Below are 18,103 nucleotides of genomic sequence, written 5' to 3'. Positions count from 1 at the left end.
TCGAACCAACTGCTTACAGTTGAATGCCACCAAAACTGAAGTGTTGGTCCTGGGGAAACACGCTGAGCTATGGGGAGACCAGTGGTGGCCTCCAGAGCTGGGTATTACTCCTATCCCAGCATCCGAAGTGAAAAATCTAGGAATCTAGCTGGATCCCACGCTCACTTTCACAGGGCACACGAAGAAGGTTGCAGCCACCTGCTACGGTATCCTACGTGGCATGAGACCGATTTTGAAATATTTTGACCCTCCTACTCGGTAGCTTGTGGTCCAAGCCTCGATTTTATCCCGGCTGGACTACGGAAGCGCGCTGATGCTAGGGGTCAATCAGGCTGAGGCATCCAGGCTTCAAAGGGTTCAAAATGCCGCAGCACGGGCCATCGTTGGTCTTTCCAGACACTGCTCGGTTTCGGGTACCATCCTGGCCCTACATTGGCTTCCGGTCAGACAGAGGATCAAGTTTAAAGCACTCTGTCTGGCTTTTAAAATCCTAAAAATGTCTTCGCCGCTGGCTCTTGCCAATTTGATTATTCCCTACATCCCGTTGAGATCTTTAAGATCAGAGGCTCTTCATCTGGCAGTTTGCCCCCGTTTTAAACTCAGTAGAATGGGTGGCCGCTCTTACCGGGTTCTTGCTGCGGGGCTGTGGAACTCTCTCCCGGTACACATTAGAGCTTTTAGGCGGACTATTAAAACTTTCCTGTTTCCTCTTTTCTAGCAGCCTCCTCCCCCGTCTATCTCGCATTTTGTGTGTTATGTTATGGTACCTGTCTAAGCGCCAGGACGCCCCTTTGCTGGGGCAGCTGTGCGCTATAAAAATATCATTAACATAACATAACATGATATAAGATCACCGAAAAAGAAGGATCCATAAGATTTACACAATATGGCCCATTTGAGAATTATTGAGAGCTTGAGGGGAATATGTATGATATGAAACCTACCCCATGACCAGTACAGCATGAGACTTTGAATACTCTAGAGCATGTTGCAAAAGTCAAAGGAGAAAGAGAAATACCAGACTGGAGCTAAGAGAGCAGTGCGTAGTCAAGTGGATGCTAATTGGGATGAAGAACACCATAGGTGGAGGAGATGCATAACTGAAGGAGCTAGGATGTATCCTACATTGAAAACAATACAAACGGACAAAGTTGCTGATGCAGAAAGAGAAGTCTTGCACTGATAGTGATTTTAGTGATGATCTCATAGATGCTTTGTTGTCCTCACGTCCACCACCAGATGCTGCCCAGTCCACAGATCAAGCCAGTGCTAATGCTAGGAGGAATACTATTGCCACAGCCCAGGTTGACCAGAATGAGACTTAGATTAGAGGACCACCTCCAACTCTTTCCGTTGCAGCAGCACCTACTGAGACAGCTACTACTGTAGTTGTCCTGATTGTTCCTACCCCTACTGTGCCTGTTCCTGCACCAATGCCCCAGGCCATACCAGCTCAGACTTTAGCTGTTCCCATTGTATCTGCCCCAATGACTTTTACCCTGATTCCTGCAGTTTCAGAAGCTGCAGGCATAGTGGCAACAACAGGTTTATCCAGACTTTGCATAGTTCATAGATTGTTGCTTGGAGCCCACCGCAAAATGTAAGAGCCCTGAGAGAAGGAGAGAGACTTGTTTTCATGACACAAATTACTCAAAGTTGAATGGGACCTATTGACTATGGAACTTTCACTCATGGTTTGAGGGGCAGATGAAACAGAGATGCCATCCATGTCGGTAGAATTAGACACTTGGATGTAGAAAACTAAAGGCAGAATTGGAAGAGATTATCAGAGAATGTTTAGACCTTTCACATTTGATTCGGTATCAAGAACATAAGTTGATATATTTCAGTAAAGAGATCAAAAGGTGTGCAATCGTGACACATGAAAGGTTATCAGGCTTGGCAGGAAAATAGGACGTACATCTTCTTAGAATTCTTCCTTTGCAGAAGAGTTTAAGCGCTTAACGAGATGAGGAGACGAAAGTCACTATGCGATCTTCATAGATGAAGCTACCTATTTCTGAATTGGTTAAATGAATTCGAAAATGGAGTGATTTTGAGAGGCTACAGAGCAAGTGAGCAAAGAGACAAGAAAAACGCAAACAGACAGTGTAGGGGTGGATGGGAAACAGCTTACAGCACCCTCAGATGGAAGCAAGGCTCAGAAGTTACCTATTAGAGAGGTACCAGGTGGAGAATATGTTCATGTGCCATGCCGTTGAGGTGATCTTACAAACAATTTCCCCAAACTGAGAGAGAATCCTTCCCAATGGTACATCTAGGTTGAGAGTGTGTTAAGATTTCAAAGTTTCTGTGGACGAATTTGAATATCTTTTCCAACATTATGGTACCAAGTAATTTATGGGCCCAATATTAGATAGCTATACAGTGTGCGTATACGGCACGCCCAAGAGATCCACAGACTTAGGCACCATCTCCCACGGTAATGACAAAGTGTGATGAGGTGATTACATTTCTGAAAGGAAAGGTCCCAACAAGGGATACTGATTGGCTTAAGATCAACAGAATGGCCCAGGAAGCTAAACAGTAAGTACATGCTTATTATGAACGGCTTTTGCAGGTGCTTAAAAAACATATTAGTCAAAACCACCCTGAAAAGGAAGATATGGGAGTTTTGTGCCACAGTTCGTTCTTAGACTGCACCCAGAGATACGCATGCATATCCAGCAGAAAGTGATCTGTTGACAGTCTAAGCCTCTGGGTGAGATTTTGAAGTAATGTAGAGATGAGCAATCAATAAAACAAGAAACTTAAAGAAAAGTTTATGCTGGTACAGACAAAGCTTTCACAGAAAGGATTTCCTAATCAGCCATGTGGGAAATGTTGGCAGAATGCAAGGTGTAGGACTGCAGAATGGAGGTCAAATGGTGTAAGGTGGGAGTGGTGTTCCACAAGGTAGAGGACGCAGTGTTCCGGTTGATCAGAGTTCAGAAATAGATATTGCAACATTGAAGAGATCAACTCCTGGTCACTATCAAGCTTGGACATTGGAAGAGGGAGTGCGGCCATAACCGAAATAGTGTATTGAGTGTTGGTCAAATGCAAAATGTCAATCCTACTCTAATGCAGAATGTTCTGGTCCAGAAAATGTAAAATCAAATTAAATGCAAGTCCACAAGCTCCGATGCTCTTGGAGAACGGGGGCAACCCCAAGTTCAATGCGAATCCAGCCCAAAGAGCAAACCTGAATCCTTTCCAGAATCAGAACCCATTTCAACAGTTCTCCATGTTTGAGAATGAGAGTTTTAACTCCGAACATTCAAAATGATTGTGCTCGAGGTGGAGGAAGTGCTTGGCGCAGTCTTTGGGGTAGACCAGAGAACTCCATTCGTAGAAAGTCAGGTGGACGGCTACAAAGTGTCATGTTGATTGAAACTGGTGCTTGCCGCTCCACTGTCAGAACAGCGGAGGTCCCAGACCTACTCCTGTTGGGCAAAGAAACTAAAGTTGTAGGTCTTACAAATAAACAAATAATTAATCCTGTGCCAAAGAAAGAACCTATTAAAATAGGCTAATTTGAAGAAGATCACCAATTTGTAATGTGTGATTCAAGTCCTGTAAACCTGTTAGTGAGTGATCTTTTGTGCAAATAAATTTGCACTATTTACCATACACCAGATGGTGGAGAGTTTCAAACACATGTTGAGGATGTTGTATTTAAAATGGCCAACAAGGGTAGGGCCTCTTAATTTAAGAGATACTCTGAAACCTGCAGTATGGGATTTCTCAGGGAAAGGTATAGAACGTATTAAAGGTGTAGAACCTGCCTGAGTATCTATTAAACCTAATGTTGAGTATCCGAGAATGCCATCATACAATTTCACACCTGTGACAGTGGCTCGAACTACCCCAGTGACTGAATCTATGATTCCAAGGGATTTAGAGAGAAATAATGTGAGGTCCATGCAATTCGTCAATGATAGGTTTTCAGCAGCTGAATGGTAAGTACAGAATCGAACAGGATCTAAGAAAGATTAACAAAAAATGTTGTTCCGTATTGTCCCATGATACCAAATGCAGCTGTAATATTATTTCAGATACCCTGTGATGCACAGTGGTCAATATGTGTCAGGTATTTTTCTCTATCCCCTTGCATGAAGTCATTTCCTTTTCTCATTTCAATTCCATATTTAAGTTCTGGCATGGTGCAGAGTTCCACAGTGATATACAGAAAGCCCTTCTATTTTTAACCAGGTCTAGAACAGAAACTTGGAGTCTTTACAATTGCCCTGTAGCTCTGTCCTTGTTCAGTATATTGATGGCCTGTTGGTGGTGTCAAGTATACAAGAAGCCCGTTAACAGAACATGATTGACCTGTTAAATCATTTAGTTGAGAATAAATACAAGATGTCCCCAAGCAAATTGCAATATTGTCACAAACAGGACTGGCACCTAGGACATCATATTGAGAAGGGAGAAAGTAAGATGTCTAGAGAAAGAATTGCTGCCATTCTAAAAATGAAGCCATCCAATACGCAGAGAGTAGTCAGAATGTTTCCGGGAATGGTAGGCTAAGGTAGACAGTGAATACCCAACTTTTCCCTAATGGCCAAGCCTTTACTGAGGCTAACACACAAAAATGTGCCGGATCTGCTTCCATGGGACAATAATTGCTTAAAAGTGTACCATGGCTAAGAGAAAGTCTCCGTCATGCCCCAGCAAAGGGAATGCTGATTAAAGTAAAACGTTTACTTTGCTCTGCAGTGAAAGGGAGGTCAGCGCTTTCTCAGTGCTTACTCAATTGAATGGAGACTCTCGAAGGCTTACTTTTCAACCACCCTCGACCCTGTTGGCACAGAACTGTCTGGACCTTAAATCAGTTGCGACAGTTGGTGTGAATCTTAAGAGAAGTGAGTTTATAGTCATGGGACATCCCCTTTCAGTGATGGTACGGCACTCAGTAAAGATTTTGCTTCCATGCATGAAAACACAATATCTGACAAATATCAGGCTCATGGAGTATGGACAATTGACCCTTGCTACTGAGCAGAATGCTACTCTGAAAAGGTGTCAGACCATTAATCTAGCTACATTGTTACCACTACCTGAAAATGAAGTTGATGGAGAAGAGGTTTAGCATTACTGTCAACGTCACAGATTTATGCACCAAACCAACACCTGATATTAAGGATGAACCCTTTAATGAGCCTATGTTATATTTGTTGATGGCTCATGCTTAAGAGACATGAGTTATTTGAGAACAGCTTAAGCAGTATGCACTATTCATGAAGTAGTGGAAGCCTCCCGATTCCGTGGTGTCACCTCTGCCCAAGCAGCAGAGCTAGTCGTTCTTACCAGAGCTTGTTATCTTTCAGATCAATTGAGGGTGTCCATATTTTACTAACAGTCAATATGGCTTTGGAGTCTATGATTTTGGACAGATGTGGTTCACAGAAAGGATTCAGGGCTCCATCCGGGTCACCCATCCGGAATGGGGGAACATGTGATGCACCTTTTGAGGCTTTGCAGTTGTCACAGGCAGCTGCTGTAGTTAAACACATAACCCACAGGAATGGAAATAATTATGTAACTTCTGGTAATAGAAATGATGATGAAGTTGCTCAGTGCTGTGCCACTGTGGTAGGCACATTTAACAGGGAGGCCACCAGTGTTGCTAAACACTTACCTGTGGCTGATACTTGGGAGCCAATTAAGAGATTACAGGAGGAAGTGCCAGAAGCTGAACAACAGGGATGTGTTAAAGCAGGATGTATCAATAATTCAAATAAGATTGGGGTCTCCACTGTTGGAAGACCAGTGTTGCCTGACAGATTGCTATTTCAATGACTAGACAATTTCAATGTTCCTGCACACATAGGGAGAGATGCTATGGTTAGATTGTCTGATCAGAATTGGTGTAATCCCCAATTTAGGGTTATGGCTGAGTAATTGTCCTCAATCTTCCTCTTGAGTTTTGAGTGAATTACGGAGACATTGGGTTCACAGTAAAAATTAACACAATTGTTATTTCCTTCCTACTCTAGCTTATATGTCTCTACATATTCATCTATATATATTCTTTAGTATTCTCTCACCCACTAGACTAAGGATTTTAGCTTCTCTTCTATTTTGATATTTTAATTGTCGGCCAGAGCACATTTAAAGCCGAGAGGCCTGCACATTTGATTCTCGTTTGTTTTGCACCTCATTCTTTTTTCCATTGCATATGTTGTGTTTTTTCCAAGATGCCAGGTGGTTACTAGTAAATAGCTTATTGTTATGCATTTAGCGACTGATAGTGAGGTTCTCATCGAAAGAAAAAGAAGGAAGTGCCTAGACGGAGAGCGACTCTTGGGAAGAGCGGACTGTCTCCGATAGTCTGTCTGGTTTAAGAATTCAAGGACATAGCCATGCATGGACCACAGTTTTGCTCTGAGAAAGAGGGGAGTTAGCCTGCTCCCAGAGTCTGCAGCAATATGAGTGGCCCCAGAGAGAGAATAAGCTGTAATGTTGCAAACCAGTGCGTTGTTGAATAATAATAGCGTGTACTCCTTAGACTAGAGAGGGAGATGCTCATGGCTTTGAACTGAGAAGAGCCTTCTCACCTCTGCTGATCTCCACTTCTTGAGTGCAAAGGATTAATGATTTAATTTGTATTCTCTCGCACAAGATCTTTGTTTTCTGAAAACGACACCTTATTCTTCTTGCCTAACCAAATGCCCTTTATCGAGCCATACCTGCTTAATATACATTTGGAGCTTCTTTATGGAAGACACTTGACGCACATTTGTATTCTTTGCGTAATTTTTATTAATGTTCCATTTTTTCTCATCTTGAAATATATGCCCCTGGATCATTTAAACTCTTCATAACGATGCTTAAAATGGAATACTTGAGGGGCGTGGCCAAGTAAGATGGCGGAGCGGACGTAATCCTATTCAGCTCCGTGCCCGCCCGATCACTTAATAGCCTTACTTGTGCTCCAGGGACGTAGTTTTTTGGATCCTTGGTGTCCGCTGCCTCCCGGGTGGTGTTTGGCCGGCGGGCGATGCTGGTGGAGCCGGGAGAGGAATACAGTGGCTGACGGGGTAGCGAGCTGAGGAGATCACGGGCCCCAGGCGCCATTTTATGGATGCTCGGATCGGGAGTGCCGTGCGCGAGTTTGGGCGCTGGATTGCTGCGAGGAACCCCGTGCTGTCATCAAGGGGGGGCCCTTGCTGAGTCGCTGAGGCGGCTGCGGCCTGATTTACCGCCGCATCTGTAGAATTTCACAGGCGGAGAGCCCCGGGCTGGTACTGGCGCCACATGTGGTGGAACGAGCTGTGGTGACGATGGCGGGCGGACCGGCGGCGGGGGGGCTGCTTCATGGGCCCTTGGACTGCTGCAGTTGTGGGCCGGCGCTCCCCGAGGCCTTCGCGGCGGACGTGCTCGGGTTGACCTGCTCCAGTGCCTGACTTTAGGATGGTGGCGCTGAGGATCCTGAGGCCGGCGTCGGCTGGCTGGGAAGTGTGGCAGAGCTGGAAATACCCCTCCGGCGTGGTGGTGGTGAGTCTGAATAGTGTGCTCTGCCAAAGAGCCTGCTTGTTGGCCCGAGGTGACTCCCAGGCTTCAGGGGGGGGGGGGGGGTCCCTCTGCAACTCGTCCTCTTTGTGGGGGCCCCACGCGGGGACCTAGCTTTGGGGGCATTCGGGAGGGCGTCCCCAGCTTTGGACATTGTGTGCTTATCTCCTGGGTCCGATTGACAAACGGTCTGCTCATTGCTGGGTCTAGTCGCCGCGCAAGTCGGAGGAGGGGACTCTATGCCTCCTAAGAAGCATTCCAACAAGGTATCTCAATACTTTAAGGCCTCCAAGAAGTCAAATCCATTGGGGGACGCCGCACACTCGCCTGACATGGAACTTACACGTGAGGACCTGGTAGCTACCCTCCGAGACTTTAAAGTGGAGCTCTGTCGTGAGTTTAAACAGGACTTGTGAGCCTCTGTTGACCAACTGAAGGCCGATCTCACGGAAAAGCTCACTGCTCTGCGCCAGGATGTGGATGCAGTAGGGTCCAGAATCCTGGAGGAGGAGGGGCAAACACAGAGTTTGGCGGCGACCCAGGCCACAATGCAGGTACAACAACGGGCCCTCCACGCTCAGCTCCAGTAGGCCATGCTCAAGGCGGAGGATTTGGAGAACAGGTCCCAGAGGGAAAATATTAGGATCCGGAATCTGGAGGAGGGGGCGGAGGGACCGGACCTGGAAGCCTTTGTTTCTGGGCTCTTCGCTGAGATTCTCCGCCTCAGCAGCTCAAAATTAAGATAGAGAGAGTTCATGGGGTGGGACCACTTCAGGCGGAAAGTCGCAAGCACCCTCGAGACGTCCTGGTCAAGCTGCATTCCTTCAAGGTGAAAGAAACTATCCTCTTGGCCTCAAGGAAAATGAAGGAGGTGTCATTCCAGGGCCATGGGTGCTCTCTCTATCAGGACATGGGTTCGGCGACCCTGGCCCGCCGCCAGGCATTGCGTCCTATCACCACGAAACTGCAGGAGGCCAAGATTCGCTACAGGTGGCCCTTCCCATTTAGGCTCATTTTTGAGCATGGCAACAAAACTCACCACATCTCCGAGCTGGTGGAGGGGCTGCGGGTGTTGAGTCTCCTGCTTCCGGAGGAGTCCGCCGACGCAGGGCACCGGCACGATCATCGCGGAGTAACCCCAATCCTTGGCGCACCGTCACACGGAACCGTTGAAGCCCCTTGGTCTGCTAGCTGACGGGGTCGTTGGAGGGAACCCCGGCAGGGTCGGATCACATTAGTCTTACCCATCGAGGCCTCCCTCTCTCTGCATCCGGATCTGTCTCGCTGCTGGAGCTCTCGAGGGGGCGTCCGTGTCGGGGACTCGGCTGGCCTCCTGGCCTCTGATACTTGCCCTCAAGACTGCTTGGACTTCTTTCACCCTTGGGGGGGAGCTTCCCTCCTGCTGCTTGTTTATCTTGTAGCTCTGCAGATATTTCAAGGCGCTATGGACAATGGTGATGTTATGCCTGGGCCCGGCGGTGGGCGAGGTGACGGGAAGGCTGCTGAGCGTAGCATCATCAGACTAAGGACACCGAGGTTTTTATTTTCTTGATGGTTTGCCATTCTACTGTTCCTTAGATATTCCCGATATTTTGATCGGGGGCGCGTGCCTTGTCCGTAACACCCATTATTCTTCCTTATATGTTTGGGGCGGGGGGGTTTAGGCCGGAGGTCCTCAGGACTCACGGTGGGGTTGGGGAGGTGGAAGGGAGGGTTTTGGAGGGAGGGGGGTATCCGGTGGTGAATGGGGGGGGGTGTTTGTGCACCTTGTGTTTTCTTTGTTGTGAGATTGGCTTCTAACACTTTAGGGTTCCGAGAAGTGGAAGAGGTCTCGGGGGGGTGGTGATGGTCGGGTGCCCAGTGTGGGGTGGGTTGGGCGGCGGGACGGAGATCTCTATTGCAGCCCGGGGAGGGGGTTATTTTTTCTTGATGGGTAACATTGCTTCTTGGAATGTTAAGGGGTTGAACTCCCCACAGAAAAGGCAGCAAATTTGGAAATATTTGAATGATCACAAATTTGAGATGGTGGCCTTGTAAGAAACCCATCTTATGAGGGCGGAGGTTTCTAGGTTGCGTCACAGAAACTACCCGATGATTTATATGTCTGCCGCCGCAACAAAACACAATGGGGTGGTCCTGATTTTCCATGCTTCTGCTAATTTCCAACTAGAGTCTTACAAATCAGATAAGAAGGGGAGGCTGTTGTTAGTCAAGGGCCGCTTGAGGGGTAAGTTATGCACCTTTGTCTCATTATATGCGCCCAACTCGGGGCAATCGGCATTCCTTTCCCATGCTCTTGACCAGATAGGGGGGTTTGCGGAGGGTCCTATTGTACTTTTGGGGGACTTTAACCTCACGTGGCAGGGGTCTTTAGATAGCTCCGGCTCCACCAGGGCGGCCACTAACACCGATCTGGGGTTACTCGATGCTTGGTGTTCCCTTCACCCCAACACCAACGACTACACTCACTTTTCACATGTCCTTAGGACATATTCCAGAATTGATTATGTTTTTATCAGTCAATCTCTGCTGGGTGCCCTCCAGGCTGCCCAGGTTCTTCCAATATCAGTGTCTGACCATAGTTTGATCACTCTGGGCCTTATTCCCCCAAACACGGTGCTGCAACAACGATTCTTAGACAACCTTGCCCTTCCGCAACGGCTCACTTTTACAGATGTTTCTCGACAGAGCTCATTCCTCATCTTACGGCTCTATTTCAGGCCATTGCCTCTGACGGGTGGGTTTCTAGATCAATGGCTGAAGCTGTGATTACGGTGATCCCCAAAGCGGGTAAGGAACCACAACTCTGCGGCTCCTATAGACCCATCGCACTTCTCAATCTGGACGCCAAGCTGTACTCTGCAATTCTGGCAGCGCGTCTGGAAACTTTGATGCCGGCGCTGATTCATCCCGATCAATCGGGATTTATAAAGGGCAGGCAAACACATAACATCCGGCATACGGTTCACCTGATTGAGAAGGCTACGAGGTTCCAGATTCCCGTGGTGCTGGTAGGCCTTGATGCGGAAAAGGCCTTTGAGCGGGTGGGCTGGTCTTTCCTCGTTTTAACCCTGCGGAAATTTGGGGTCAGGGACCCTTATATCAACATGGTGAAAGCCAACTACCATCATCCCACTTCCCGCGTGACGGTTAACGGCTGCTCCTCCTCCCCCTTTGCTTTGAGCAGAGGCACTCGTCAGGGGTGCCCCCTCTCACCTCTCTTGTTTGCCCTGAGTATCGAACCTCTGGCGTTTCGGTTTCGCATCAACGAGGAGATCCGGGGCATCCCTTTTGGCAGAGATGTGCATAAGGCTTCATTGTTCGCCGATGACATTCTCCTCACGCTTGAGGATCCGGCCCGTTCGTTCCCAGTGGTACAAAGGGAGCTACGAAGCTTTGAGCAAATTGCTGGCTTCAAGATAAATTACACAAAATCACTCATACTTAATCTTACCCTCTCCTCTGCTGAGGTGTCTCGTTTGAAACCTTTGACACCTTTCCAATGGACTAAGCACACTCTGCTTTACCTGGGAGTATGCATCACGGCTAAATTGAGCGCCCTCTACAAGCTGAACTTTCCACCCTTAATGTCTCAACTCCAGGAAGATTTTAAACGGTGGTCGCCTCTTTACATTTCTTGGCTGGGGCGAATCAACGTAATAAAAATGACGGTCTTACCTAAATTCCTGTATTTGTTTCATCCCAATCCTTGCTTTATTGTACTATTAATTTTTCGTCCGTATCCTACTATCTCATATTTTCGTTATACTGTTGGATCTTATAGCCCCAACAATTGGTGCTTTGTTTTCCAACAATACTTAGTACACCAAGGACAGTGGTGGAGAATTTTAGTAGAAACAAAAATAGGAACCCTGAGCTGAATAGAGTATTAATAATATCAATTTTCCATATGCAGACGTTGTAATCATCAGTCTTTTTTCTTTATTTTCATGTGTATCAACAAGTCTTCAAGAACAACTTTGAAATGAAAATAAAGAAAAAAGACTGATGATTACAACGTCTGCATATGGAAAATTGATATTATTAATACTCTATTCAGCTCAGGGTTCCTATTTCTGTTTATTTTATAATAACAATTGCTGCTGGTTATTGTTATCATGACAATGTTGGGTGATCGTTGTCATTGGTTCCCTTTTGATGCAACCAGATATAATTCATTCTAAAATAATTGCTGCTAGGACTGTGCGCTGAGTATACCTCACTACCTATTTGTGTGCATTGAGAGTTTTAGTAGAGTTTGATGGCTCTTGCTCCAGTGAAGTTTTACTCGAGCATTTTCAGTTTCTCTGCCATGGTACAGTGAATCTGCATACTTGGGATTTTGGATGGAGCAGTGTTTATATAAGGCGATAGAGAATCTGAAAAAGTGTTATAGATGTTTGCCATGATTTCAGGATTGCCTACTATAGATGGCCATTTTAGTGTTCTATGATTGTTGCTGACCAACGGTTGTGGTAAATTCCTGGTATTGGAGGTGATCCCCAGTTCCCAAGTTTCGAGAAGGGTTCCTTCTATGCATAGTGGCTAATGATCACTATCTTCTCTTCGCTCAACTTTTAGGTCTATTAGATTTCTCCATATATTAATACTAGCCAATATATTATCGATTTTACACTTGGCAGTGCCTCTCTTGAAGGTATATGCACTCTGGCTGTCCGACGACAGTCTACCATTACAGGCCTTAAGTCCTTGTCCAGAGACGAAATAAATAAATTGGATAACTACAGTTGTACAGGGGACTAGAGTACCAGCCTCTAAGGGTGGAATTACTCTTGCCGTATTTTTTTCCTCTAGAATGGTCTCCAACCTCACTACTGGCTTAAATTTATGATTGAAGTCTTTACCTATAATTACTGATATATTAGGATCGATGGAACTCCGGAAGTAATCCAAAAACCCTATCTCTGGATTTTCTACATTAGGTACTCTCAGTCTGTTGTAAACATGTAAACATTAAATAGATAAATTTCTGCTTTATTTTGTGTTATTATTTTTATCCCCATAATGTCAGGAGATGGTAAATCCAAGTGGTTGATTTCTATCTTTAGGGAAATGTTTGCCTGTATGACTAGGTCTCCTGATGGCCTGCCTCTAGTTGTGGGGACTGCATTAGCACTAAATGTCCTATAGCTCAACTTGTGCGGCGGCTCCAAAGCCCAAGTTTCTTGTAGTAGGCAAGGTCATATTGGTTCATATACTCTAGCCAACCAGGATCTATTAATTTTTGTTTCAGCCCTGCTATATTCCAAGATATTAGATGAATCATAGCTCACTGGGGCTCCTCAACACTGCATAGTATACTAACTTGAGCAGGACCCAATTCTGTAGCATCAAGCCTTAACTCAGATACTTCTTGAGACTTTGGATTATAACTTTCTAATGAATTCCGTTCTTCATTTCGCATCGGCTGTGTCTAAATGTATGGGAGCCTACCGCATTGTGTATGTAATTTCCTGTACCTCTATTCAATCGACTGTCTCCAGGTTACTTTCAGTGTGAATTGATTTGTATGGTTTTTCAAAATCTGCAGGCGTTAGTTGTCTTTTTCTTTCTGCAATAGTCAATCTATTTAACTTAAATCTTACCAATGAACTTGAATTAAGGGAAACTCTTAAATCCAGTGCAATCAGGTCATCAATTAAGTTCTGTGTTTTGAGGACAAGAAATGTGGTGTCTAGAGGTTCTCCTTTGCTCAATACACTTTCAGCACTATATTAGAGCGGATTACTGAGAGACACCCACGTTTGCACCTTATCCAATGTATAACCTTATTTTCTAATGTATACACCATAGGTGGGACATTAGAATTTAACTAGAGAAAATGAAAAAGAATCATATCCTGCTTAGTGTTGCAATACACTGAAATGTGGCCATGTCAGACGCCACAAACCATCCAGACGATGGCTCAAGTGGAAGATGATATTGCGAATGTATAGACCCAAATTCTTCTGCCATCAGAGATGAAGTCATTTACAATTACGTTTGGTCTTTATGGACTTTTTATAAACGTGTGTGTATACGTTTACATGTTTAAACATCAGACTACATAATAACTAAGTACCTCAAAATAAAAATAAAAATATATATATATATATATATTTCATATTAGAAAATATACTTAACAGTTGACTAACAGTTTCCATCCTCCTTGCCCACCTCCAGACTATGGCAAACATTCGGCATTCGCTGGGTTTCACTATCAATGTGCCGAAGCCAAACCTGACTTTCTCTCAGATGCTCCCTATCATTTGAGCTGTTCGGGACACAATGCAGTTTCGGGTTTATCCTCCTGAGCGGTAAATCCAGGATATTCAGGCTATAACGATGTTTTAGCCTCTATCCTGGTTTTCGGTGAGAATGACTCTGAAGCTGCTGGGCCTCATGCATCATACTTGGGAAACATTCCAGATGGCATATGCGGGCTCTGCAGTGGAACCTGAAGTTGTAGTGGGCACAGCACCAGGGGAATCACTCTGACATGGTCCCACTCTCAGAGGGGACAGCAAAAGACCTGCAGTGGTGGTTAACGAACCATGATTGGGTCAGAGAAAAAACCCTCTTACATACCCAACCAGATCTCACAGTAGTGACGGATGCATTACTCGTGGGATGAGCGGCCATCTGGAAGAGGTGGAGATCAGAGGACTTTGGACTCCAACAGATTCCGGACCCCACATATACATGTTGGAGCTCCAAGCGATCCAACTGGCATTGAAAGCCTTTCTACCCTTTCTACCATTGCCAAGAGGCTCAGCGTCTTTGGAAATGACAAACAGCAAGGCATATCCTTGGTGCTTTAACACATGGCAGGTTCTCTGAACGCTAGAGTAAACAAGCTCAGCCATCGATGCCTAGCGGATCACAAATGCTGTATCCATCTGGAGGTAGCGCTAAGTCTCTTTCAGCAGTGGGGAACGCCTTGGTTAGATCTGTTCGCCAGGAACACGCAATATCAGTAGTTTTGTGAGCTGGAGTTTCCAAGGTGGCTCTCGCTCGAAGACTCTTTTCATCTCTAATGGAGCTCAGGCCTCTTGTATGCCTTTCTGCCCATACCACTTCTGCACAGAGTTCTCAGCATGAGCATCAGTCCTCCGAGCAGGCTGCCCCTTTGGTAGCATCTTCTGTCGCAGCAGGGCAGAGTCCTCCACCCGCACTGGTCTACTCTACACCTTCTTGCACGGAGATTGAGTAGCAACAGTTGACAGCTTTCGACCTTCCTCCTAAAGTCTGCAATGTTATTCTGACAGCCAGGTGCCCCTCCACCAGGACAGTATTCGCCTGCTGGTGGAACACATTCACAATATATTGTATTGTAAAGTCTATAACCCTCTTTCTGATGTCCTTTTTATTCTAACCCTAGTCCAGCAGGGCTCTGCTCTGGGCACTCAAAAGGGTTACCTTTCTGTTCTGTCTACCTTTTTGCAGCTGCCGGACCAACCCTCTTTGTTTAAGTCCCCTATTGTAAATATGTTTCTTTAAGGTCTTGTAAATATGTTTCCCCCTCTTCTTCCATTACTTCTCAGTGGGACCTTAATTTGGTTCTCGCTTTCTTAATGTGAGCTCCTTTCGAACCTCTTCATAATTGTCCCCTCCGGCTGCTCACCATCAAGAAAGGCTTTTTTAGAGGCAATACCATCTGCCCTGAGGGTGAGTGGGGTGCAGGCATGATCATCCAAGCCTCCATTCAGGTCTGTTATGCCAGACAAATTGGTGCTTCACACTTGGGCCTCTTTCCTGCAGAAAGTGGTAACACCCTTCCCTGTGGGCTAATCCATCGCCTTGCCCACTTTCTATGCTCCTACACAACCCTCAAAAGAAGAGGAGTGACTCCATAGTCGGGACCCAAAAACACTACTGTCGTTCTACCGTCTTTCTCCTCCTCTTCTTTAGAAGTCATTCATTAACCAGTTTCTTACATCCATTCACCGACCTTGGCTTGGTTGAGACCCCATTAACTTTGCATTATTCCACAGTCAGGGCTTCAATTCTGGTGCTGTTTTCAACATGAGCATGGGTCCTACTGTACAACCTCCTCAGCCACAACCAGAGGTTCCCTCTCTGAAATGTTGTGCTCACTTAATCTTTCTGAAGCCATGGTGATGAGACTCAACAAAAATTTGGGTCCATACTATCTCCTGGTAGAGGGGTGGCGGTGGTTTCAAAAAGATAATTGGAAAGCCAAGAGAAAATAGCTGCCAGTTGTTTATCCACTATGAGGCAGGAGATGGCTGCAAAGCCTTCAAAGGACCAATCAGCGATCTCCTGACACAACTTCCTGCATTAGTCTCGTTAAGATTTCTGAATATCCTGGGACTAATAATATTTTACAGGCTCACAATACTTTGTGTGGTACACTTCCATTCGATTATACAGCACCTAGTAATTCTGGGATTGGTAAAAACAGCATGCAGGTTCCGAATCCGGTAAAGCGGAACAGAGAAATAGGCCTGGATGTAAAAGGCAATCATTGCATTACTAGGTGCAGATTTACTGCACCCTGTAATAAAATAACTCAAAATAAGCACCTAAAAGTGCAGATTTGCTGTATTAATCTGGTAAATAAAGAGGGCTGTAACAACACCTGGACCTTTTCCAGAACATAGTTGAATTTGCCCTATCAATGACCAGTGTAAATGATGATTTACATCAACTGTCATTGAGAAATATCAGATCCTAGAAAAGATAAGGAATTGTACAAATGTGATGTGGCATGTTTGAGAAACCTATCCTTGAGGCCATGGGATACCAAAAGGAACATGTATCAATCGGGGGCCTTCGGCTGCCCCAAATGAATATGCATATATTTTACACAGTATTAAATGATACAAGGTATGAAATATATAACATAATAAATAATATAGTATTAAATAAAGTAAAAAAATACAAAGGGTTTAAAAGGAAAATAATCCGCTTGAAATTAGACTGTACACTTTAGTATATGATAATCCTTTGAGTTACTTTACTTTTCCGCCACAATGCGGTACACATTTTGCCAGTAAAGCAAACTTTGCCAAAGAAATTAATGAAAAATACTCTACCTTTAAACCTTGCCAGGGTAGGCTCCCTCGTAGAAAATACATAAACATATGACCCAAAGCTTCTAAATCATCTCGTCTACTTTGTTCTGAAATGCAAAACATTTATAGTTTTTTTTATTTTAAATCTGAGCATTTCAGTTTGAATATCATTTAAAAAACTGAGTTTTAAAAGGAACAAAGCAATTTCGAAAACCCCCGCGTCGCCACCCCCCCCAAACAAAAATAGATTTCTTTTAAAACTGGAACACCAATTTAAGAAAACTATGGAAAATTCAGTAGACGGGCCATTATTACAAGGTATGTCACACATACTGATTTCCATAGGAATCATTTATCAGATTTGTGAATTAGTGCCTGGTGACAACAGTATCATCCTAATAGGTTGGAGGCCCAATGCAAGAAGTATTTTTAGAGGCCCCTGTTAGAAACAACATTTAGTTTTACTACACATTTTCTGCTAATTCGAGTTCCATAATGCCAAACAATATAACCATATAGAATTCTATATTAAAGTCTGTAATAGCGAAATTAACAGAAGACAGAGGGAAAGTTCACTTTATCGTAATCACAGGCGCCCTGGGCTGTTCCCACTTTGCCTATACTTTAAAATGTCTCGTAGGTATGGGGGCTGGGGGGGGTTGGTTTAAAGGGATTATGGCTGGGGCGAGGGTTCAGCAAGATGTGACCTTGCTGAGCTCCACTGAAGGCTGCTCGGCGGGGACTCTTGGGATCCCCAGATATCGAATGGAACAACCTGAGCAAGGGCGACAACACCCCCACCTTCGAGATGCCATGGAGAGATGTGGAGGCAAGTGGTTTCAGCAGCTGGCGCTTGTCAGTGTGGCGCAAATTCAAGATGGTGGCTGTCGCCACCTGTGCTGAGCTTTGGCGTGGCCTACATCATATCCCTTCTAGGGCTGCATGATACCCTAACACTAGCTAGGCTGTTTGGCCCTAACAAGAAGACCCTCTGTTGACGACTGTAATGGATGTGGTGCCTGGAGCGGTTACACCAGACCCGAACGCACAGTAAGGTAGAGCTGAGGCAGCAGATTTGCTTTGCTTGGATCCCTTAGAGGCGAGGGCTGATGGCTTCTTGGGGGGAGAGGAATTGAAAATGTGAAGGATCTACGGCAAGCGCCCAGGTGTCTCAACTGAGGGGCTGGGAGGTAAAATATGCAGATCCTACACGAGAAAGAAGACAACATGGGAGTTCCAGGAGTCTTGCCTTTCCCCTCCCACCTGCCACGATGAAGAGCAGCTCCCCTCAGCATCCATGGGTGCATGCACTAAGGCGCCAGTTGCCCAATACAATAGCTTTACAGCAGACGGTTACCCCCAAAAACAGTGACATTTGTTTGAGAGGGGCCAAAATCTGGATATTCTCAAAACAATGAATGCATGCACGGTCCTGGCCTGTGGTACCTGACAACAGATAGACTTAGGGCCATGTTCAGTGTTCGAATGTGTGTTGGAGAGACTTCTTGATGAGGGGCACTGTGGTCCACCTCTGAGTGTCCTGT

General features: G+C 45.4%; 1 protein-coding gene across 8 annotated transcripts in view; it reads right to left on the bottom strand.

The window, feature by feature from the left end:
- CSNK1G3 (casein kinase 1 gamma 3) overlaps positions 1-18,103 on the bottom strand; it is a 406,194-nt gene that overhangs the window by 202,511 nt on the left and 185,580 nt on the right. For all 8 annotated transcript variants that reach the window (XM_078675581.1, XM_078675582.1, XM_078675576.1 and 5 more), the window contains exon 7: positions 16,581-16,666. In XM_078675581.1, coding sequence (XP_078531707.1) covers positions 16,581-16,666 — 86 coding nt within the window. The remainder of the gene's footprint in view (positions 1-16,580; positions 16,667-18,103) is intronic.

Source organism: Lissotriton helveticus, chromosome 2_1, assembly GCF_964261635.1.
Source record: "Lissotriton helveticus chromosome 2_1, aLisHel1.1, whole genome shotgun sequence".
Taxonomy (NCBI): domain Eukaryota; kingdom Metazoa; phylum Chordata; class Amphibia; order Caudata; family Salamandridae; genus Lissotriton; species Lissotriton helveticus.
Note: the sequence above shows the minus strand (reverse complement) of the source record. Positions and strands in the feature narration are given on the sequence as shown.